This window comes from Equus przewalskii, chromosome 6, assembly GCF_037783145.1.
Source record: "Equus przewalskii isolate Varuska chromosome 6, EquPr2, whole genome shotgun sequence".
Taxonomy (NCBI): Eukaryota; Metazoa; Chordata; class Mammalia; order Perissodactyla; family Equidae; genus Equus; species Equus przewalskii.
In genome coordinates, this window is record NC_091836.1 from 7,537,095 (window position 1) to 7,561,095 (window position 24,001).

The 24,001-nt window shown below is 37.0% G+C and overlaps 1 protein-coding gene and 1 long non-coding RNA gene across 6 annotated transcripts in view; one reads left to right on the forward strand and one right to left on the reverse strand.

The window, feature by feature from the left end:
* Positions 1-24,001, forward strand: part of LOC139083828 (uncharacterized) — a 127,773-nt gene that overhangs the window by 50,746 nt on the left and 53,026 nt on the right. The gene's annotated exons all lie outside the window — the stretch shown is intronic.
* The window catches only part of MAML2 (mastermind like transcriptional coactivator 2), a 334,322-nt gene that overhangs the window by 13,051 nt on the left and 297,270 nt on the right, over positions 1-24,001 (reverse strand). For both annotated transcript variants that reach the window (XM_070622943.1, XM_070622944.1), the window contains exon 3: positions 443-646. In XM_070622943.1, coding sequence (XP_070479044.1) covers positions 443-646 — 204 coding nt within the window. The remainder of the gene's footprint in view (positions 1-442; positions 647-24,001) is intronic.

The window sequence follows — 24,001 nt, forward strand, 5'->3', positions numbered from 1 at the left end:
GATACTGTATTTTGGAAGCCAAATCTTAAGTTTTGAAACTCCACGCTGACTTTTAAAACTGCGTTTAAAACTCTTTTATCTCTAAAATCAGTTTGGATATGAGTTGATTAAAGTTTCTGTCCACTATGTCTGCCCCTCAGGGCTGTGGAACAACACTGGTTTCTTTTGCCTGATTCAAATACCCATGTTGGTGGTTCTAGACATTCCTGGGCTGGGCAGGGCTAGTTAGCTGGGGTGCCATGCATTCCAACTGTCCAGCAGCTGGTAAATCAAGGAGTTTTTTTCTGCAGCACTTTACATGTATAGAATTAGCCTCTCTTACACCCACGACACCCTTGTTGTTGTCACATAGGTAGGCACAGAGAAAAGGGTAGTTACAGAAATGGAAAAGGATAGACTCCCTTTATTAGGCCAATAGGTACACAGAAATTAGGAATTTTACCGCATCAGCCAGCATCTGCTGCTGAAGGAGAAGTTGCTGTTTCTGCTCCATGATCTGCCTCTGTAGAGTCTGTTTCTTTCCCATCAATTGCTGATTCAACAGTGATTGCTGGGAGTTCATATAACCACTTCCAGTGTTTGGATTTGAGCAGGAGTTGGGACTTGGACTGGGGCCTGTGTTCTGGCCTACCACAGAGTGTTGATCCTAAGGAAGAGAAAGGGGTGAAAAAGCTACTGTGAATTAAAAGAAAAAAAATGTAGCACAAAGATCATAAGCTTAGATTCCAAACATTTTTCGTCTTGTTAAGATCAAACATGGTTAATGGGTTGGAGATCAGAGAATTGCTTTTTAAATGTAGAAGAAATAATTGCATATCACAACCAAAGCAGCTGGGTTAAGGACATTAGGGCACTGGAAAAGCTCCCTCATGACTCCGATGGTAGAACCTCCACATTCCAGAAGGCGTTTATGGAACCTCAAAGAAACCTACCATAAAAACTTATGGCAACCTTTCAATGGCTCGGGAACAAACACTTCATAAAGTAACAAGTTTTTCCTTTTCACTAAAGTTAATACATATCGTGGCTGATCCTGCAATGAAAATTATGTTTCAATTCATGTGTTTAAAAGTTGAATAACCATTTTAGACAGAAGGGACCTAGCTTTCTGTGATAAGGCAGGAAGATCTGTGAGTTTCTATTTTACTAACACTCTGAACCTTGGAAGGGACTTCACTTTTCAGAGAGTTGCTAATTTTGCCCCCTGGTCTGCAAGTCAGGAAGCTCAGTATGCTAATCAGTAAAAGAACACCAGACCAACCGACAATGAGAAAGTACTGATTAAAAACTCACGTTGTATATTAAATAACACTGGGGAGTTGCCATTCTAATTCGAAGTCTCTATCAATCTTTAGGCATTGACAAGTCAGGACCCTGCAGGGCAGAAAGCTAAACCGAGTCAAATATTTTCATTAATTCCCAATGATGTGTTTAAGATTGAGCCGTACACTGTTGGGGTTACAAGAAAATTAGAAAACATAGTCCTCACCTTAGAGAATTTATCATCTGATAAAGGAAGCAATTACACGCTTACAGGTAAAAAATAAGAAAATCTAGAATCAGGCTTTAGATTATATGATACAAGTACTAAATCAAAGATCCTCACACTTTGATGATATTCTTGCTCCAGGAATTCTGAGGCTGTAGATCAGGTACATGCTCAGGTAATTCTAATGCTCATTGGTCCAGGGAATGCTCTTTGAGAAACACTGGATATGTGGGAGCAATAAAACCCAACTCTCATTCCCCCGCTGGACTGTGTGAGGTTATAAGACATTAAAACGATAAAGCAACCCCCATGATGCTTGATGAGTAGTAGTTGGTACTCCATTTGTGGACAGTCTCTTCCCTTTTATCTCCTTCTCTTTATTTAGTCATCTGCTGAGCTAAAAAAAAAAAAAAAACGGATGCCACCAGTCCAATGCCTGGGGATATAGGAAGCCTGCCCATGCCTTAGTAATCCCCGGGGTTACAGAGCTCACCAACTGTCTCAAAAGCAAAGGGATAAAATAATTCTAAAGATGACCATGCACTGAAGCTTATTACAGGTCAGTCACCGTGCTCAGTGCTTTATATGATTTACCTCGTTTAATCCTCCCAACAAAACAATGAGCAAGAGCTAGTATTACCGTCCTGATTTTGCAGATGAGAAACCTGGACAAGTAGTGAGGAGGATTTGAAGCCAAGTCTGTCTGACTCTAGAACTCCAGTTCTTCATCACTATAGTCTATTGTCTCTCACCTGAGTCAAGAAGCATTGAGGAGAAAGATTTTCATACTTTAAACCTGTGCCAACCCATCTGTCCATGCAGAAAATGTTGATTGGGCACTCCCTTCGGAGGTGAGCACACTCAATCAGGCACATGGAAGCAAGTGTGTTGGGGAGAAGGGCAGGGGTGTGGGGACTGGCAGGGGGGTGGTCCTCCCATCAGTTCATTAAAAATAATTGGAGCCATCTCTGAGGTAGATGCATCTTCTAACATATCTGCACTCAATGTCCAGTCAGCTCTCTTAACTTTAAATCCATCATGGCTCTTAGGCAAGATTTCACCTCACATGTCCTACAAGCCACTAGGAATGTGGGCCTGGAGACAGGCACATGAAGGTCATTAACAGAATGGTAGTAGATGGAGATCTGTGGTCTCGGGAGGCAAGTGGAGAAGGAAATACATGGAGGACTGAGTGATGAGTCTTTGGTCCACTGACACTAATGAGAGGGAAGCAGAGCCTGGGACAGGGAGAAAGGTAGGATTAGAGAAGTGTAAAGACAATCAGAAGTGAAATTGGAGGAAATCAAGGTGAGAGAGAATATATTGGAGGCAATGGTTGGCCAACCACTCTCTACTTCAACCAGAATAGAAACAGCCTGCTTTTTTATATGATGTAATTTGGAGTTCAGTGCAAGATTTTGTGTGAACAGAGCATTTTGAAAAATGGTTGACAAACACACATAGAAAAATTGGATGCACTTTTCTTTCTAGCCCACTTTGCATGGCCATACAGTGGACAAAAGCACGAGCTCTGGAGACAGGCCTGCTGTGATTCATATCCCACTTCTGGCGCTTATTAGCTGTGTGATCTGGGAGAGGTTAATTCACCTTCATAAGCCTCAATTTCCTTATCTGTAAAATAGGAACAATAACAGCACTGAATTCATAGGGTCCCTGTGAGAATTAAAGGAGATAATACAATGCTGAAAATATTAGGCACGTAGTAAGCACTTAACAAAGGATAGCTGCTCATAATTGTTAAAGTTATTTCAATACATAGGAGCAATAATCTATTTTTTGTTTGTCTGTTTATTGTGAAGCAAGGGAGCCCAGGCCTTGCAGATTGGAGAAAGCTGTTCTATGCGTCAACTCTGTCAGAAATGCAGAGGTCTCAGTTACCCAGCTGTAGACCATGAGCTACATACGGACTTGGGTAATTACCTTCATCTTCCTACCTGGAGATGTCAGAAGATGAGCTGAGCATCATTCTCTGATGGACTGTCTTTTGGAGTTAGGGGTTCATCTCAGGGCCCTGATACTTTGTTCTTTGCTGTGCTGTTTTTTATTTAACATCCAATCGTTTATTAGTAGTGCAACCAATATACATTTACTAAGTATTGTGCCTTAATTTCCTCATTTGTAAAATGAAGGCAATTATATTAACGACATAAAATTAGACCAGATGAAATTTAGAACAGTTCTAAGCACTTAGTAGGTGCTTTATAAATTCTAGCGATTAGCATTTTTCTTATTTACGTATTTTTGTATTATTTTGCATATGAAAGAGATGTTTTCGAAACAATTATCTTTGTGAAAGAGCTTTGCTGTAAGTGTACTTGGATTGCAGGTGCCATGTGTTTCGCTCCCACGATGTTTTAAACACAACTTGGCCCTTGTGCTCTGCAGTTGGCCACAGTCCCCACGATTCCTTATTTTATTCTATCCACCCAGTTTCATTTCTATTACTTGCCTGGCCCATGTAGGCATTTGAGGTTAGGATCTTGGGCTTATAGTTTATTTGGGAATCTAAGATACACACATCACATACCCCGCATACACACTCACTCAAAGTTATTGCAGTAAAAAGCAAGATATAATTATTTCCATCAGGTGGTATGATACCTACCAGTGCCTTAAGATTAAAACCCAAATCTCCTAATGCCCAGTCTAGTTACCTAGGCATCCATCCCTCCGTTAATGACTCTGATAAATTTCACTGAATATCAACTATGTGCTAGGCAGTTTTCTATTTTCTAGAGATTAAAAAGTATTTAGAAAAGGGAAAAGTGAAGAGAAAGAAAAGAGGCAGACAGAGTGCTTAATGTTGGCAGAATTGGTGAACTTCATCAAAATAATTTCCAGTGAAATCTGGAAAACCATCCTCCTCTAAAATTTTTAAAGATCTGCATGCCAAGAAAATGCAACTATGTCTCTTTATCTCTCTAATCAAACAGATGGATTGTACTAAATTTAGTTTCATTCCTTCACAATACCAAAAGATATAAAAATAAGAGATAAGCTCTGTTTTGGAATTTTGTCGATTTTTAAACCTTGTAACTTCTAGCCCATGGGCCTTACCATGCACTCTACCATACACATTCTTTCAATCTTGATTAAAGTAATATTTGGCTGCTGCTACATTTTTTTGCCCTTATGTTAGCTATGAAACACAAAACACCTCCTTCACAGGCTTGTTGTCATTGCCAAGATGTTGTGCAAACTTTAGTACATAAAATATTTTGAAAGAAAAATATGCTCTGATGTGTTGGCTTTGATTTCCATATTCAGCCTCACTCTTTGCCTGATACTCAGCCCATGTAGAACTTGACTTAATAGAAATCATCTGTTTCTCCCTCAACACTCATTTTCCCCTCAAGAGTTTGTGAAGGCCATGGTAAAAATGGCACATCCTCAGCCCGTAGATGGAAGTGTGTGTGTGTGTGATTGTGAATGAATTATGCTATTTCCATTGACGTAGTCTTTTATATGATAGAAAACTCAGTTTTCTAGAGAAACGGAAATTAAAGATTGAATTGGCAGCAAATAATGGCCACATGACTGATTCAAATCATGAACTTGAATGATCTTTCATTTTGTGTTTTCTTTCCTGTTTCTACCAATAAAATTACAGTATTTGATGCTAACCTATGAAATAGGCTTCTGATCCTATCCTACTGGGATTTAATATAAATTTACATTTAATACACACTTATAGGTTTCCATATCTATGTGAGTGTGTGTGTGGGTAGATGTATTTAAGATTTTAAAGTCATTTCATAGTATTAGTTAAGCCACTGAGTTTCAGTAGTATGCCAGTGCTTAAATATGGTTAAAACTTCTTGATTCTAGTTTTAATCCAGCACAGGACTGCTAGACCAATGAAGCGATGTCTGTATTTTTTTTAATAAAGTTCTGCCAATAATCAAGCTATGTCTTTAGAATTATTATCTTCATTTTACTCATATTCATTCATTTAACAAATATTTGTTGAGCACCTACTATGCATCATGCATTCTTCCAGGCCTTGGAGATCAAAGTCCATGCAGCCTGCTGGAAAACTCCACAGCTTGTCTCTACTTTCAAGTTTTCCAATTGGACTACTGATTGGAAATTTATCTTCCAGAATGATCTCAGGATGTTAGGAGTCCATTTAGTAAATCAGGTATGATGACCAAACTTTTCAGCTGGAGGCAATCATGACATGTTCACAAGTAAGTGACAGTGTGTAAGGTTGATTTACATTTATAGGAAGCTGGATACATTATTTAATGTATGGAAAATAGGGCAAAAGAGTGCTTTTCCAACTTTCTTACTTCATTGACTTAATGTCTTGTTTATGGGTCACCAAGGGAAGTACTAACTCAACAAGATTGCAAACTATGTCTATAAAACCTGGCAGAAAATCAAGGGAACACTTGGACTCTTTTAAATAGACTCTCCTTTTCCTTAGAGGATATATCACCTAGCCTTCCTGTTATTACCTATATTTCTCTTAAAGCCAGTTTGAAGCCCTTTTGAAAACAAGTCCAAATTTAAAAATTAGAAACAAACGCCACTATCTTAGCACTAACAGCTACTTCACCAATGCCTTTTTCTTTAAAATTTCAGGGATAAACATTTGAAGAAAGGATATATATGAAGAAAATCTTGTAAATCTCAGTAATGAACATCAGAGTATAGGCCAGGTCTCTGGGTCTTACTTTGATAAAATATTTCTGTAAATCATGGTCAATATGTGAGAGAGCTTTTTTTAAAATATGTTAACTAATAAAAATGCTGGGATTACCTCTTTCTTTCATTTTAATGGAATGCAAGGGCTCTGTCAAGCAGAAGTGATTTCAGCAAAAGGTAGAATGGGGTCCAATTAGACATGTCCTAAAGCAGCAAAAAAAAATATCCCTGGTTTCATTGAAGTATGTTGAAATATTGACTCATTGAGTCAGTGTTACTATTAAAGAAGTTTTATGAGCTGAACAGTGACATGGCAAGTTTCACAAAGCAAGTAAAGTTATCAGGCAGGTATTGTTCTCTTAATATTAAAAAAAAAAAAAACCTCTAAAAAGTATTTATCTTGCTCTGGGCATCTGAGTAAAACGGCTCCCTGTTCTCTTAACTTATTTTGGAAGGGGGATATATAATGATTTTTTTCCCCACAAAAATGAAGTAATGTAAGTTACTTGGGATCCATGAGAGTATTTTGGCGTGGGATGACTGCCCTTTCTTTTTCTTGGCTTCCAGAGCTAGGCATCTGCAATGTGCAAAACAAATTCAAGATAAAGTCCCCAGCTGGGCAAGTTTGTACAGTAGATCTCACAAACTCATTTGCTATTCAATCAATCTTTCTTTTCTCCCCCCTTCTCTCTTTCCCTCTTTTCTTCTTCTTTCCCTGTCTCAATGAACTAACTGCTCAACTGTTCCTTCAGGCTATTCATCTTCTGAACTGTCTACTTATGAAGCCATTTATTTATCTCTATGCCTTACCTTAAGTGTTTCAGACTCCCCACAAGCTGGCAGGCCGGCTTAAGTTATTTGTTTGGGGCATGATAGTGAGGCGGCTATGGGTGGCTAAAATAATCAAACAGTACTTGTTTGACACAATGATGATGACAATGACAACAAAACAATTATCAGGAAATCAACCAGAAACAACTTTTAAACAGAATGACTGAAGAGATAAAACGCTGCTGTCTTCAGGTTGCCAGTCTTTTATTTCAAGGGTCAGTAAACTATAGCATGATGGGTCAGATCCAGCTTCCCACCTTTTTTGGTAAATAAAATTTAATTGGAACATAGCCATACATATTCATTTATGTATTGTCTGTGGCTGCTTTCACAGTATAATAGAGTTGAACAGCTGTGACAGACCTTATGGCCCACAAAATCTAAAATATTTACTATCTGGCCCTGTATGGAAAAAGATTTTTTGACCCTTGCTCTATTTGGCTGTAGTAGCCAAGTAATGCTAAGTACTTTGGTCTTTTACATTAAGTTGATAAAATACCTTAGAGAAAGTACCCAGCAATCCTTGGAGGGAACTGGCAAGTTGGGAATATATATCTGTCAGGAGATCTGTTTACAATAGCCTTCCACTTCAGCCACCATTACAAATAGCAGGGACTCACAAGATCTTTCAACCTACTTCACTTTACAGATGAAGATACTGCCCAGAAAGGTTAAGGAATTGACTCCCACAAGGTCACAAGCCTAACTAAAAGATGAAGAACACATATGCAAATCCAGGAAAACAAATTAAGGAGAAATGAATGGAATAAAATCAATTTGCTTGAGAGAATTGTAGCGTGTCCGATAGAACTGGCTTGTTGAGTGTGAGGGATGGGGTAGAGGAGATGTTGAATGGCTGAGTATGCAAACACAGAAGAATGTATTTGGATAAGTATTTTTCTTTGTCTTTTGCAAGTATGAACAGTAGCTGCTTTTTTCCGTCTATTTAATAGGGCATTTTTTCTTCACTTGCTCAGAACCTTCTCCTCCACCCTGCAGGGAAACCCTGATCATATGTTTATAATCTGTTTGGTTCAAATGATTAGAATGAGTTCTGTGGTCACTGTAGAGTTCATCCTTCAGATGTTACCTAATTTTCAAGTCACCAGGACACTGCATCTATTCTTAGCCTCTAGGGTGGACACTTATTATGGGTTGGCACAGAAGAACAGTTCCATGAGCGAGGAAGCAGCATTTAGGTGGGAGAGTGGCCAGGAACAAAACGTCAGTGGGTCAGGGTGGAGTGGGAAGAGTTTGGTAACTCAGGGGAAGGAATGAGAAATTTCTCTTAAAAGAGAAACTCTTCAACTTTAGAAGGGCTCTTTGTGGCAGACGTGAAATTTCTGCTCTGAAAGTCAGCTTTTAGCTTTCTGTCCCTAAACCAGTGGTTTCAAACTTTTCTTTGGATAACAGTGCCTTTTGAGTATTTCACAAAGCTATGGATTCTGTCTCTCCTCCCATCCCCTCAAGTACACAAACAAATAACAATTTTGTCTACAGTTTCAGGGAGTTTACAAATTTTCTAAACATCCACAGACCATCCATGGATCTCTGGTTGAGAACTCTACCTCCAACCCCTCAAAGGTTAGTGTTTACGGAACTAATGAAATGATAAACCCTTGGATATATCCTCTACACTGCACTCCCAGCTTAAGACCATCTATGGCTCCTCAGTGCCTTTGGGATCAAGTCCTAACTCCCAAGAATGGTATATAAGGCCCTGCCTGATCGGGTCTTTGCATCTTTCTCCAGTCTCATCTCACAACACATTCTTTCTTCGCTCTATAGTGATATTAGACTACCAGCAATTCTCCAAACTCACAGAGCTTTTTCTCTTCTCCATATTTTTGCATATGCTCATATCCTCTCTGCCTGGAACTCTTCCCCTGACCTTCCCACCAAGAGAACAGCCATTCTTTCCAGGCTCAGCTCAGATGTCATTTTCTCAGGAATTCTTCTCTGACCTCCCAAAGCTGTTCAGTGCCCCTCTTCTGTGCTTCCATAACACCTGGTACTGGCCCATTAGGTAGCATTTGTCACTCTGTATCACAATTGTTTGCTTGCTTATATCTATCTCCCATTATAAGAGCTTGGAAGGCTAGGATGTTCATCATGATACTCCCAGGGTATAGCAGACTCTCCATAAATGTTTCCTGTATAAATAAATACATGAATAAATGAATAAGCAGTGTGAAGCAGAACATGGGGACAGAACTTCTTGCTGTGATGCATATGGGTTGAAAATGCTAGCTCTTTTCAAAGGCAACTGGAAAGCAAATGTAGGAGAGAAAGGCAAAGGTTGAGCAACATTGTTACATCCAGTATTGCTTTTATGGGCGTGCCACCTTAGAAGGGAAGATGGCCATAAAAGATGTTTTAAGAAGGAAAAGAGTTAGTGGTACATAATGATGAAGATCATGATGAAGAAGATGATGATGATGATGACGATGATGTTTGCACGTATTGGAAGGCAGAAGAAGGCACGCTGATGGAGTACACTTTCTACTAATAGTTATCATTTTTTGAAAGTTATGTACCAAGCTTTGTGTTGAGGGCTCAACATTTATTATCTCATTTAATCTAGATAATGATTCTGTTTTAATTATTATTCACATCTTAAAAATGAGAAGCTGGAGGTTAAGAAATTTGTCTTTTTTTTTTTACACGTATGACATTAAAATGCAAACTACCTTAAAGGCTTAATAAAACAAGGTAATAGGCAAAATATTTTTAAAATAACCCTCTATTCTAAAAACTATTTGAATGGGTAGGCAGCAATAGTGAAAAGTGGATTCTGGGATCAGACAGAACTGCGTTCAAATCTCAATTCAGCTTTTTTCCAAGTTGTAAGGGGGTAATAATATTTACTTCAAAGGCTGGTTGTTAAGAACAAATGGCATCAAGTAAGTGAAGTGCTTAGTATAGTAGGACCTGGCATGCAGTAGACTTCAAATAAATATTAATATCTCTTCTTCTTAAGTCAATTTGATATTTACTGAATATCAAATACATATGTATATGTGTATGTATGTATATATATAGATAGATACACAAGGCGCTGGACTAAATAACGTACAATTTCTGATGATCAGCTAGTGAGAGCAGTGTGGTATTTATAATAATACCAGCAATAAACCAACAAGCAATAATTATTCAGAGATGGGGTCAGTCACTTAGCAATAACTAAACATTGTCACTACTGCCTCCACTAACTAAAACGAGATTAGGAAATTACGCTTAAGGGTAATTTTATCCTTTGTTGAGTTTATTCTACAAATTGTGTTGATATTAATCCCTTCTTTTTCTTTCATATAATGTTTAATTTTATTAGGCTTATAACTTCTCTTTACAAAAACATTCATTTCAAAGGGAGATACATTAGGAACTAGTTTTATATCCTAAAATTGTGCTATTCCTCTAGACATGTTTGGAAGGTATTATGGTTTTGGCTGGCATAAATTATCCACATTTTCTGTTCTCATTAATAGTGAAGGCAATCCAGTAAACAAGTCGAAATGGAGAAGGAAGCAGGGATAAATGATATCACAGTTCAAAAGGAAGGAAATACCTTTTAAAGAGTTGGTACTTAAAGCAAAATGATTTCCAAATTATACATGAAACAAATCTGGAATTTTAAAATTGATTCCAAAAGGTGGTTTCTAAAACTTTGGAAAGAATATAAGATTTTTCCTTCGGAAATAAAAAAAAAAAATCAAAATGGAATTTTGACTCTGGAATTTCACTTTAATCAAAATTTCATTGACTACTTTTAGCTTCATATCTTTTTAAGATAGAGAAGTGAGAAATCTAAGAAAATTCTCACATAGCTCATGTGCTATCTCTTGACAAAATACTATAATGGTGAAAAATGTAGGCTTTGTAGTCAGAACACCTAGGTTTAAGTACTTCTTCCATAATTTTCTAATCATTTGTTTTTAGGCAAATTATAAAAGTCTCTGTGTCTCAGTTTCTTATCTATTAAGGGGAAAATATAGTGGCTTCCTCATTCGATTACCGTGCGGCTTCAATAAGATTATGTAGATAAAACATGTGTCACCGTCTCTGGCTCATAGGAAGCATACAAGAAAAGTTAGGATTTATCTTAAACTACTATTTTCTTTCATAATTTTTACTCCTACTTCTTACTTGTACACTATGACATTATTTCATTGATTCTTATAGGAAACTGTTTCATGTGACCTATGAACCTGGTTAATTTTGTAGTCTTCTTAAATTTTTTTTTTTTTAAGATTGGCCCTGAGCTAACATCTGTTGCCAGTCTTTTTCTTTGCTTCTTCTTCTCCCCAAAGCCCCCCAGTACATAGTGGTGTATTCTAGTTGTAGGTCCTGTAGCCACCTCAACATGCCTTGATGAGCGGTGCTAGGTCCGCACCCAGGATCTGAACTGGTGAAACCCTGGGCCGCTGAAGCAGAGCGCATGAACTTAACCACTTGGCCATGGGGCCAGCCCCAGCTGTCTTCTCTCTTAACCTCTCTAGGCCTCACCTTCTCCAACCTTAGGGTATTGAGGTTAGATTATAATCTCTAAATTCCATTCTAGCACTAGAATAGTTGAAATTCCATTTTTATTGGATCAAGCTAACAATAAATACCACTGTGATGAAATAATTGGATTTCTTTTTTTTCTATTGAGTCTAAAATGCAACCTAACAACATGACGTTCACTGGCTGTGCCTCTATAACGAACAAATACTAGATTGATCCAGTTCGGGGTGGGGAGTGGGTAATCAAACTGGTTATCTTCTTCTGAAGTCATTGAGGTAAATGAATTGAGGCTTGGAGAGGGAAATGTCAAGAAATGTATTAAATTGAATTCTGGATCTGTTCATATACCTCAGTGTAGAAGGCACAGTGTAAAACTACATAGTTTTGTTAATAACATCTGACTTTTCTTAACTGATTCTGTAAAAAGGTCTGTGTTTTTCCCTGATTCTATTAAAAAAAATCTACAAAATATTTTGCTAGAGATAATTTTTATGCTTTGAATATTCATTCTGGACTAAAATAAACAAAATGCATTAACCTACAAAATAGCCTACAAATTCTGACATATCGCCTCTTATGAGAAATGAGATATGTTCATTACTGCAGGTCATCTAACAGACATGGAAATCCAGATGCACTGATACAATATAGTGACTGTGGTAAATATCTTCAAATGTGTCCATCTACTGTAATGTGACATGATTAGCTATTTTTGAATGTATTATTATAATGACCACAAAGGACATTAAAAAAGGAGCCATCTGTTCTCTGTTAAATGTAGCCCTGAAGTCTCTCTTGGATTAGCAAAGCAAGCCACTACATACTTCAGTGGGACTTCAAAAAAGCTAAGTTCTCCCTAAGAATCACTAAGGGATGAACTTCAAAAGATTAGAGGTTTCACTTGGATCAATTCCCAGAAAATCAGGTTATTTACCAAATCTTATTTATGCAAACTATACAAACACATTTTGATCTGCAGAGTACCAAAATAATGTTTTAGAAAAACGATAACTTTAAATGAAAAGTCTACCACGGAGAAGAATGAGGAAAGTCAACTTTCTTTTGTCTGATTATCTTTTCTGTCTACATTGATCAAATCAGCTGTACAACTATTACCAGATCTGCTGTTACTTTATGCTTATGAATATAGAAAAAAGTACCTGAAATTTTTATTAATTCCATTGAGTAATAAGATTGAGGATGTCTTAAACACACACACACACACACACGCACACATAGTATTTTAGCTTCTCTGTTTCTATCTGTTTGGACAAGATGGAATAGAGAGTCTAAATTATTTTTAGATGTCAACCACTTTTTAAGACATTTTTTCATCTACAAGGATTTCTAGTATAGCTTTGGGATCACAAGCTGATTCTTTACACTAATTCATCTGAATAGAGTTCAGAACAAACTAGGTCTATCTTGGCACATATCCAAGATAGGTGACTGGTATTGCTTGAGTCTCAATTATATCTTGTTTATCTTTGTTATAGAATATATCAGTTATTTATTTACATGTATGTTTTTTCTTTCTACACTATTATTACTTTAAGAACATGGACTGTTTTATTCATCTATGAATTCTCACTAGCACATATACACCTGATAAGAAATAGATACTCAGTATATATTTGTTGTAAAATAAATAATGAATAAGTAATTACTTGAAAGTCAGATAATCTTAATTTATAACATGACTTGCAATTATTCAGGTATTATTAAGAAAGTAACATGTATAGGGCCAGCCCCGTGGCTGAGTGGTTAAGTTCGCGCACTCTGCTGCAGGCGGCCCAGTGTTTCGTCGGTTCAAATCCTTGGTGCGGACATGGCACTGCTCATTGGGCCACGCTGAGGCGGCGTCCCACATGCCACAACTAGAAGGACCCACAACTAAGAATATACAACTATGTACCGGGGGGCTTTGGAGAGCAAAAGGAAAAAAATAAAATCTTGAAAAAAAAAATTCCCTGTTAAAAAAAAAAAAGAAAAAAGAAAGTAACATGTATAACAAAGATTTTCAGTGAAGTGACAAATATCAATATCAAATATCATATAAACTGCCTTACCTGGGAATATTTATTTTTATTTGTCAGTTCAAGATACTATACAAATCTTTTTGCTTATGACTGAAACCTTGAACTTAAATTTAGCACGTACAGAGTTATGTGAACTTTTAACCTTTTTTTTCTCAGTAATTTGGGTAGGTTGATTGTATTGGATTCTGTTACTTGTAACTGGAAACAGATCCTTGATTTGAACATAACTGTCCAGTGATTTTTCAATTGGGTAAACATTTGTGGCTTATGTTCCTAACTGCTGATCAGGAGAGAATGCATGAAGGGAGACGGATATATTGTACAGTTACCAATGTTTACATTGTTTTGTACTTTCCAGACGCATGCGGTACTTCTTTAAAGGATATACATCTGGAACTACAACAGCTCTGCAGCTGCTGGCTGGATCTAAATATCAGTTCATTTAGTATATTTCTGAGCATTTCCAAATATTTAAATTAAAACTGTGACTAAATTTGATCTAATTGGATTCCCTTTATAATTTGAATATATTGTTATCTAGCCATTCACATAAGGAAAAAAACCACAAAATAATTTTTAAAATTTCTAGCCTGTCCATAAACTTAACAGAGCTTGGGCCAAGTATGTGAAATGCCACAACATTGAATATCACGGAAAGTTAGAACCAGTCAACTATTTTCTTTGCCTACAACTTACCAAATAATTGGTTTGAAAAGTTATTTAACTAAGTTAACTGAATCAACCAGTTGTTTGGTATTAGTAAACACAGCTTGATTATCTTATCCAAGGACTTGATTTACTTGATAGATTTTTAGTTGAAGTTTAGTATATTTATCTAAAATCTTGCCAGGTCTTGACACAGCTGTATTGACACCACTGAGATTCTAGCATCATTTTTAAAAGTTCCTTTTTTCAAGGTATTGGGCAAGCATTAGTATTCCATTTTTAAAAAGTGGTTAAGTTGTTAAATATTTTGAGGGTTAATTAAACTGAGGTATTTTGAACTCTTTAGAAAAAATAACATTGTTAGAATAATGTTAACGCACAACTGACTAGCTGTAAAGATCATAGGAAAGGAAGGAGAATTCATTTCCTTTAAAATAAATATGTCACTTAATTCTAGAGACGGCTATTCTCACGCACAGCAGTCCTTCTATACCCCAGTGCTACAACTTTTCCTTTACCTTTCAATTAAATTTGAATTTTTCCCAAACATTTTCTTTTTTCTATCTTAATCATGTTTTTGGCTGCTGAGTTCATGCTTTTCTCCCAGGTAACATTCCGTTCATTCATATACCCTGCTCTAGCTTTCCATCCCAAGGAGGTATTAATCTTTGGATTTCACCTGATCCTTGGTCATAAAAGAAAGTGGGGTGGTCACTGTTTTTAGAGGAAAAGCAAAAAATCTGGATAATGTAGTTTATTTTAATAGTTTAATGACATTTATTACTTATAAAAGATCAAAGAGAAGCTATTGGTTACGTGGTGAATAATTTTTAGTCAAATTTAACATCAGTAAACTAGCTTGTGTCCTTACTACTACATTAGTTTTTAGAGGGTAGAAAAAAACAACACAGACATTGATAAATGGTCCCTTCACACCTTAGGGAAGCCATGAAAAGTACAGTAATTTACCTGTACGTGTCTATTACAGCAAAGGAAAGCTGTAGTGTTTCTATTTAAATGCAAATAATAACTCACCACGTTGTAGAGAGAATGATTTATTTTTATATGTTTTCTTTCCCCCAGGATTTTAGGCTAGCTACTAGAAATATTGTCCAAGGACATCTGTTCAAGGGTCTACCTTATAAAATGGTCAGGTGTTCCTTAACATTTATATCTATGGTGAAGAATAAAAAAAAAATCAAGCCTACCAAGATTTATAAAGCATGACTTATTAAAAGATATTCCTTAGAGGGTGGCAATTCCATGAACTGAATCAGGAACAATTTTTAGCTTTGGGGATGATCCACTTAGCATAAACTGTATTATGTCTTAAATGACTGAAACAGTTATAATTATCATTATCATTGTAAACCTCCTGATTTCTGTCTTAATTTAGGATATTTCCTCATTGTATCTTCAACAGATAAATACTGCAGCCAGAGAAAATTCATGTTCTACATATTTCATTGATTGTGGATACATATATAAACAGAGATGAGACTATGAAGTATTTATAGGTTATATATTGTGACTTTGTTGCCAAGTAAACTGGATTTCTATTGAGAGATTTAAACGAAAAACTGGTTCTCCTGTTTGGGAGGTTTTAGAGCAAATCTGCTGGGAGATGCAGGGGCAGATCAACTGGACTTTCCCAAGTCTCTTCCTACCTTTATACGTAGGGGGCACTCCGGCAGAGGCAGGTCCCTGGGTTACAGAGGATAGTTTCTGGAACACTTGTAGTTACCTGTAGACTACGTAGGGACACAGCATGCCAACAGAGGCAACATTTTAACTTGCTGGACGTCCAAACACTCCCTATTCAACTATTCTGTTACACTGTGGATGAGTTAGGGGGCATAGGGAATAAAAAGGAGAGAAGAATAGGAACACACAATATTTTCAACCAAATAGTTGTATATGATGTAAACCAGAAGAGTTGCTTCATGTAGACATCAGAAAACTATGGCAGGCTTTATTTGACAGGGAGAAATCTTTTTGGCTAGGGGGTGGTAGGTGTAATCTGAGCATATCACCAATAGTTTTAGTTATTCTATATCTTTCAGTACTTTCACATCAGCATATATTTTAAAAGTAATTTCATGATAATAATGCAATGATGTTTAGAAGAACTTTAGAGTTTTTAAAGGTCACTTCAACCCAGAACAATAATATTTCACATTTAAAAAGTGTTTTTTTCCTCTGTTAAAATGTTCCATTGATCTTTTATAGCGGTAAAATAAAGATTCAAAAATGGTTATGCAAAAGTCCATAGGGCTACTAATAAAAGCAGAATAAGTGGGATTTTTTTTTTCTTAGCCTTTAGGAAAATGCCAACACACACTTCAGCCTCTACACCATTTGGTGGTTAAGCATTTGGTTTGCAAAGCACAATTCAATATTTTATTTATAGAAGGCAAGAGAAATGGTAACATAACTTTTAATTCTAATTTCTGAATATCTGTGTTTGCCAAAAAGAGAAGGTGTTTGTGTGGAAGTGTGCAGTTGGGGGAGAATCTTTATACATTACTACCTTAAACTCTACTTCTATCTACTTCTTCTATTATCAAACTTTTAAAATTTTTATTTTGCTAAGATCTCCTATGCCACAATTCAGCCAAGCCAAACTCTTGGATATCTGTTCTCTGTTTTCGGGCTGGGGTAACTTTGGTAAACAGAATGTCCAGAGCCTCTTCTTAAAGCACCACTAGCAGGCACTCTTAGAGCATTTTCATTCAGGTTTATTCGACTTGGGCAAAAAGGGAACAGCGGCTTACATCAACCGAGGATCAGTGAACACAATCTCATAGCAACAGACACCAAAACAGTCCCTCATTACAAGCCTTGTCCAACAATCAAGTCTTTAACGAGAACAAAGGTTGACAGTGATTAATCATTAAGCAGCTCCTTGTTCCTTGATGCACGTGTTCTCAGCAGCCTCCTGCAGAGGCAGTCTGGCATATTTCCTGTCTCTGTGCTCCACTGTGCCATGTCTGAAGGGACGCCCAGGCAGCCTTCTCACTATTTTAATTTCAAATGCTACAAACATCTACAGAGTTTCTATGTGCACATGTCTTGACTTTTATTCTGAGCCTGGCAGACTCTGAATGGATACAGGGAGTGAGAACATAATAAGCTGTTAACTCCACATCTGCTTACTAGATTATGTTCAAAGACAGTATAAGAAATTGATTAAACGCTGTTTACTAGAATAAACCTTTGAAATCTGTTTGTTTCCTTAAGCAATACAATGATAAGTTGATATAATTTAGCTGTGCAGTGAACATAAGATACCTTCACTACCGTTTCTACATAAAAATAGCTTCTATGTTGACAAAGCACCATGCTTTGAAAAGCAATAAAAATGTTTTCAAATCCTCTTTCAAATGATTCTGTTTCAAAAAGCAACGGAGTTGTAATGTTAACTAACACTGTCATCATTTAATCCAATGTCCCCTTTGTTGTGCATTTCTAATTACTTGATTAGGTACTATTTATCTATCTCAGCTTGTCATGCAATGAAGTATGTATTTATCTTAATAGATTGACTTGGAGGTTTTATTTTTTTTCTTCCAACATATAAATATCACTGATAATAACCATGTTGCCTGTGAACTAGGTGGTTAAGTGAAGAGAAAAAGTAGCTATGAGACACAGGTTTCTAGGAGGCAAGGGACAAGGGTTAATGAAAATAACAACAAAATTCCAAGGGGAGTCAGTGATGTTAACAAATACATTGTTTTTCCGATAATGAACATCACATCTAACAAAAAAACAAAATGAGGTAACCCTGACGATTCTTTGTATATATTAACTTCTCTTTTCAAACTGAGCAGAATTAAGTAGTAGCAGGTCTCCAGCAGTTCAAGTAGAAAATTTTAGCTAGTATGTCTACAATATAAAAATGAAAGCATGAATTCAATCACAAGATATGAAATATGTAATTGTTCCAGTTTATTCAGCATTTTAGTGCCCAGCTGTAATTTCTTAAAACTCAGTTATATTCACTAAGGAAAGGGAAATGACAATGACATTCTACACACAAAAAGATTACCTTATTATTGGTAACTAAGCTCTTCACCCAAATGTATGTGACAGGGATGACGTAATGGTCGTTGACTCATGTTAAGATCAAAGCAGTCTATTAGGAAACCCCATTCAGAAAATGAACATCTTTTAACTGGAGCCTCCTGGGATCAACATTTAAAACTAACAACAGTGAACTCTGAACTGTGAAGGAAAGCAATGATGAACTATGGGAAGAAAGCTTTCAGGATTTGAGATGGTCTTAGAAAATATTCTTACAAACCAACCAATCTGATCATCTTATTTCAATTCAACTTTTAATAACCTACTCTAACTGGTTCTATATCTCTGTAGTTAGGGTAAATTGACTTGATCTCACACAAATTACTTTTAAAACAAAATATCTGGTTTGAACTGGTCTGTTTATCCTCAATCTTTTTCAATTAAAAGCTAAGCTCGTAACATTGGGGGCTTATGTCAAAGTCTTAGGTCAAGGTTCTAAATCAATTACAAGTTGAAGGACTCTAAAACTATAAGTAGATGGCATGGAACATTAGAGCAATTTCTAAATCATGGGGTATGCAAATCTCAAAGAAATTCCAATACATGTTTATTTGATTCATTATCCATAAATAACTAATAGCTATCATGTGTGGGAGCTCACTGTGCATCAGTCACTCTGCTGGGTGCTTTATGCATTATCACATTTCACAACTGTAACAACCATTTATGATAGGCCCTATTAGTATCCTCATTTTACAGACGAGAAAACTGACATTTAGACATGTTAAATAATTCATCTAGATGGTAGGTGGTGGAGCCAAAATTCTAACTCAGGCAGCCTGACTTCAGAGCCCTGCTAGAATATCAGTATAAAAAAATAATACAAAACTAACTCAGCCAGAGTCTTTGTTATAAAGCAGTGGTCAATATATACTATTGGCACATAATATGGAAATATGAAGCAATGTAGTCCAGTGCAACAAGTATACAATTTGGAGCTATAGGGCCTGCATTTGATATAGGAGTAATATGACACTGAGTAAGTTGTTTCGTTTTCCTGAATTCCGGTTTTCTCACCTGTAAAAGTAGTATGATGCTTAATTCCCAGTATAATATATGAAATAACATATGTAAAAAGCATTCTGTAAACACTGTACTCCAGATGGCTAAGATAAAAGCATGAAGCTGCAGATATGTTTTATATTGAGCAAATCCAATAAATGTGGAAGTGCAAAGAACAATAAAACTAAAATGCTAAGAAGGGAAAAAAAGGCAATTGTTAATTATGGAGGCATACTAGTTACAACTTATGTATGTCAAAATGTGTAGAAGTTTCTTTGTACCTCAGGGAAGACATAAGCCAAAATGAATTGAAAAAGAAGTTAATTTTCTGCAGGCATTATGGCATAGCTGTTTAGAATTTAGACTTTGCTCTCAGACAGTCCTGGGTTTAAATTCTAGGCAAGTTACTCAAGTCTTAAGATCTCTGTTTTTCGCATTAGTGAAATGGAGATCATGAATGTAGGGATTAAAGGAGATAATGCATATGAAGTGCTTCATATTAACAAGGCTCAGTTAATATTGCTGACCATTATAATTATTATTTAACTTCACATGTCATTACAGTTTGAAAGAAAGAATATAATTTTGGGAGAGTTTACATCAGAGATGACACATTCGAGGCTTCTGGAGCCTTAACGAAGGAGGTTAAAGAGGGCAATCCCTAGGGAATACACAGAAAAATGGCATTTGAGGCTGCCTTGAAGCACATCAGGTTGATTCTAAAGTCCTTTTGCTCAAAACTTAATCTTTACTTAACCTGATGGGCCTCAATGATCAGTCTTATCAGTACTTCAGTGAAGGAGAGGGGAGAGGAGGACTAGGAGATGAAAGCTGGAGATCAAAGAAACATTCTGGCCATCCTGTTCCTCCCAGTGGCAGGAAGCTCTTGTGATCAGACTATCAAATTACCACCTGCACCAGATTCAGGACCCTTCATAGCCATGCTGCCCCTCTTATACCTTACTTCTGTGGATGCTTTGAATCTTCCCTTCCCCAAGTTTGAAGGGAGCATGTACCATGCTATCCGGCAGAGATATTCAGATTCCAGGAGGAACATTAATGGTGGGGATGTAAGATAACTATGATAATATTTTACAAGGGCTTTTGGAAATAAATAGAGGGCTCTTTATGTCCATTTAGATACAAATTCCCACAATGCTCTTTCTAGGTTGCATTTCCATGAAATTATGAGCTTTAGGAACATAAAGAAAAGAGTTGATATGCATACACAGCTAGTATCCTGGAAAAGAAGAAAAGACTACACTTTTGATTTAGAGCACTTTCAGATTAGAACACTTAACAGGAAGAACAGAGTAAAAATTCTATGGAAAAGATATGTTTAAATAGCTAAGAAAAGCGGGGAGGGGAGAACCAGTCAACGTTTCCAGTTATCCTTTCTTGTGATATATGGGAACTATACAAAGTTTACAATTTCTGAAAATAATACTAAGCTGTAGTAATTTTAAAAATAATTTAGTAAGGTGAAATAGATGAGGAGTAGCCAGTAATAATAATAATAATAATAATAATAATAATAACAACAGTAATCAATGTGTATTGAGGGCTTGCCAGGTATAACGCATATTATTAAACAATTTAAAGATATTACCCTGTTTAATCTTCACAACAGTCTTTTGAGGTATATTTTACCATTCCCCCCATTTCTTAGATGAGGAAAATGAGGCTTTTAGAGAAGTTAACTAAATTGCACAATATCCTGCAGTTAACAAATGGCAAATTCAAAACCAGTTTGAATGGACAGGTGTGCCTTGGTTTATGCAACTCCTAATTTCTGAAAAATTGCATGTAAATGAGATCTTAAAAATTGAACCACACTCTAAGATTATGAAAATGGATTTCCCTTCCTCCTTTTCTTCCTTCCTTCCTTCTTTCTTTCTTTCCTTCTTCACCCTCCCCTTCCTTCCCTCCCTCTGCCCTGCTTCCTCTCTTCTTTCCTTCTTTCCTTCCTTCCATTCAAAAAATATATTTTGAGCTCCTCCTGTGCCATGTACCAGGGTTGCAGCAGTAAATAAAACAGAGTCTTGGCCATGATGAAGCAGCTATTTTAGTGTAGGAAGACAGATAATAAACATATGAACAAATAATATATCACACAATGAGAGTGCTATAAAGAAAGAGAAAGCAGGAATGGGGCATAAGGTATGCTGGACATGTGGGCTGGAGGGGGTAGGGTGATCAGAGACCTCTGAGATAAGATGACATTTGACCTGAAGGAAGTGAAGTGAAAGGGTAGCTGGAGGAATTCCTAGTCCTGAAATTCCTGAAGTGGGAGCATGTTTGGTCTCAAGCATGTCTCAAGCACGACTAGCAACCTAGGTGGCTGGTGCAGAAAAAGAAGAAAGAGTGGTGTGCTGGTGGTGGAGGGGGCAGGGTAGTCCTGTAGGAAGGTTATAAGGGATAATTCAGGGGAGAGAAAACGGTTTGGACCAGAGTGGAGGCAGGGGGAAGTGGCTGGATCCCGGATAGACTCAGAGCCAGAGCCAATAAAGTTAACCAAGGGACTGGATGTAGTGAGAGAGGGAGAAAGACATCAAGGGCAAGTATAAGATTTTTGGCCTGAGCAAAGGGAAGTACAGAGTTATCATTTTCTGAGATAGGAAGACTGTGAGACAAACAGTTTTGCTTTGTTTTTGGTTTTGAGGGGAGTTGAGGGGGGCTGGAAATAAAGAATTTAACTTAGGATGTGTCAAAGTTGAGATGCTTAACACATCCAAGTGTAACTGTCAGGGAGGCAACTTGATATATGAGTCTGGCATTCAGGAGAGAGATCCAGGCTGAAAATATAAATTTGGGATTTGTCAGAATAGAGAAGATATTTTAAACCATGAATTTGGATGTTATCATCTAGGGAGTGAGTGTAGATGAAGAAAAGAAGAGGTCCAAAGACAGCTCTGAGCACCCCATTGTTTAGAAGTCTTGGAGATGAAGAAGACGCCAGCAAAGAGATTGAGAACCATGAAAGAGTGGTGTCCTGAAAGCCAAGCAAAGAAAGTGTGTCGAGAAGAGAGTGATCAACGGATTCCATGTTGCTGATAAGTCATGTAAGATAAGAGTTGAGAATTGACCAATGGAATGGACAACTGGATTATCACTGATGGCTTCAAAGAGCTATCTCATTGGAAATCTAGAGACAAAAACCTGATTGGAATGTGTTCAAGACAGAATGAGAAGAAAAGAAGTGAGGGTCAGGGTTTTTGGAGAACTTTTTCAAGGAGTATTGCTGAAAAGGAGGGCAGAACAATGAAGAGGTAGCAGAGAGGAATATGGAGCATTTTTGTGTGTTTAGGCTTGTATACCTATAAATATAATTTAAAGGAAAAATGGCAAATGCCTCAGTATTTCATCCGCTTCATAACATACGCTGTTTAGTATATTGGTTTTGCTTATATAGCAAATAATATTACTAATAATTATTACTAGTGAAGTTATAATCATGCCAATGATAGTCTTTAGTCATCATCCTGATCATAGCAATCATTTTGAATAAAATACCTATAGAGTTTGGCCTCTAACACCTTTGCAACAGGAAGCTATTAGCTTCAACTTGGGTTCTTCAGGGTAGAAATGCCTCATGGATGTGCTTCAAAAATCACAGACAAGTTTTTGAATCAAGTACAATTATAGACACATTACGGAAAAATGTTATGGAAAGAATTAGCCATTCACTCTGTTCAAATATAACTCCTGGCATATCAAGTTTTATTTGGGCGAAGGTAACTCAACTTTCTGAGTCCTATAAAAATACATGTGAATGTCTCATTACAGCTACTTCAGCTCTGAAAGGCTAACAACAACAACAGCAATAATAATGTACATATAGAACCGGACACCTGGCAGTGAATAGTGGATTGACAAGCTACTGGAAATAGCACAGCTGGGAAAACAGGACAAATTTAGAAGAACTCAATATTGAAAGGATATGACTGTACATGGTAGTCCATTTTAGGTGAAACTTTGTTGAAATACCAGCTGCTAATTTATAAATTTCCCACCATATTCATGACTCGAAAGTGCAGACTTTGGTTGCCCCTCTGAATCTCCTGTTTGGAGTTTATGCTATTCAGTTGTTACATGCCCTTTAATGAGGCTGTGGAGAGCTTCCAGCCAATGGATCTACTCTCTGCATGGCATGGCCAATGTTGGAGGTACAAGTCAGTGAAGGGTAGTGCACGTACACAGAACAGCTTTGCACACACAGATTTAGCAGGGAGAAAAGGAAGAGCAACTGAGAAGGGGCCTCCTGAATCCTTACGTCACTTCTCAACTCCAACAAAAGCCAGCAAAATTCCCAAGACTATCTCTAGGCAAGAGTATAAAAGGCAAAGCGTGCCTTCAAAACTCCTTTTTCCTGCTATCTATGTCTTTTCCCCCTTTCAACAGATTCTCATTTTTCTTAAGCAACTCTCTTCTGCCCAGGACTGTACCCACTACTTGCTTCTGAAGTCTAATCCATACTTGCCTTCCCTGGTAGGACTGCATGCCTCAGATTTATAAAGGTCGCCTTTTTGATATCAAAAATGATGTATCTCATGGTCAATTTCTCTTGTTCTCAGCTGTAAGTTCTCAGCTGGTAAGTACTTTTCAAATTTTAATGTGCATATGGATCACTTTGGGATCTTGTTAAAAGGCAAAATCTTATTCAATAGGTCTCGTGGGGTCGGGGCAGGTAGAGTATGAGGTACTGAGTTTT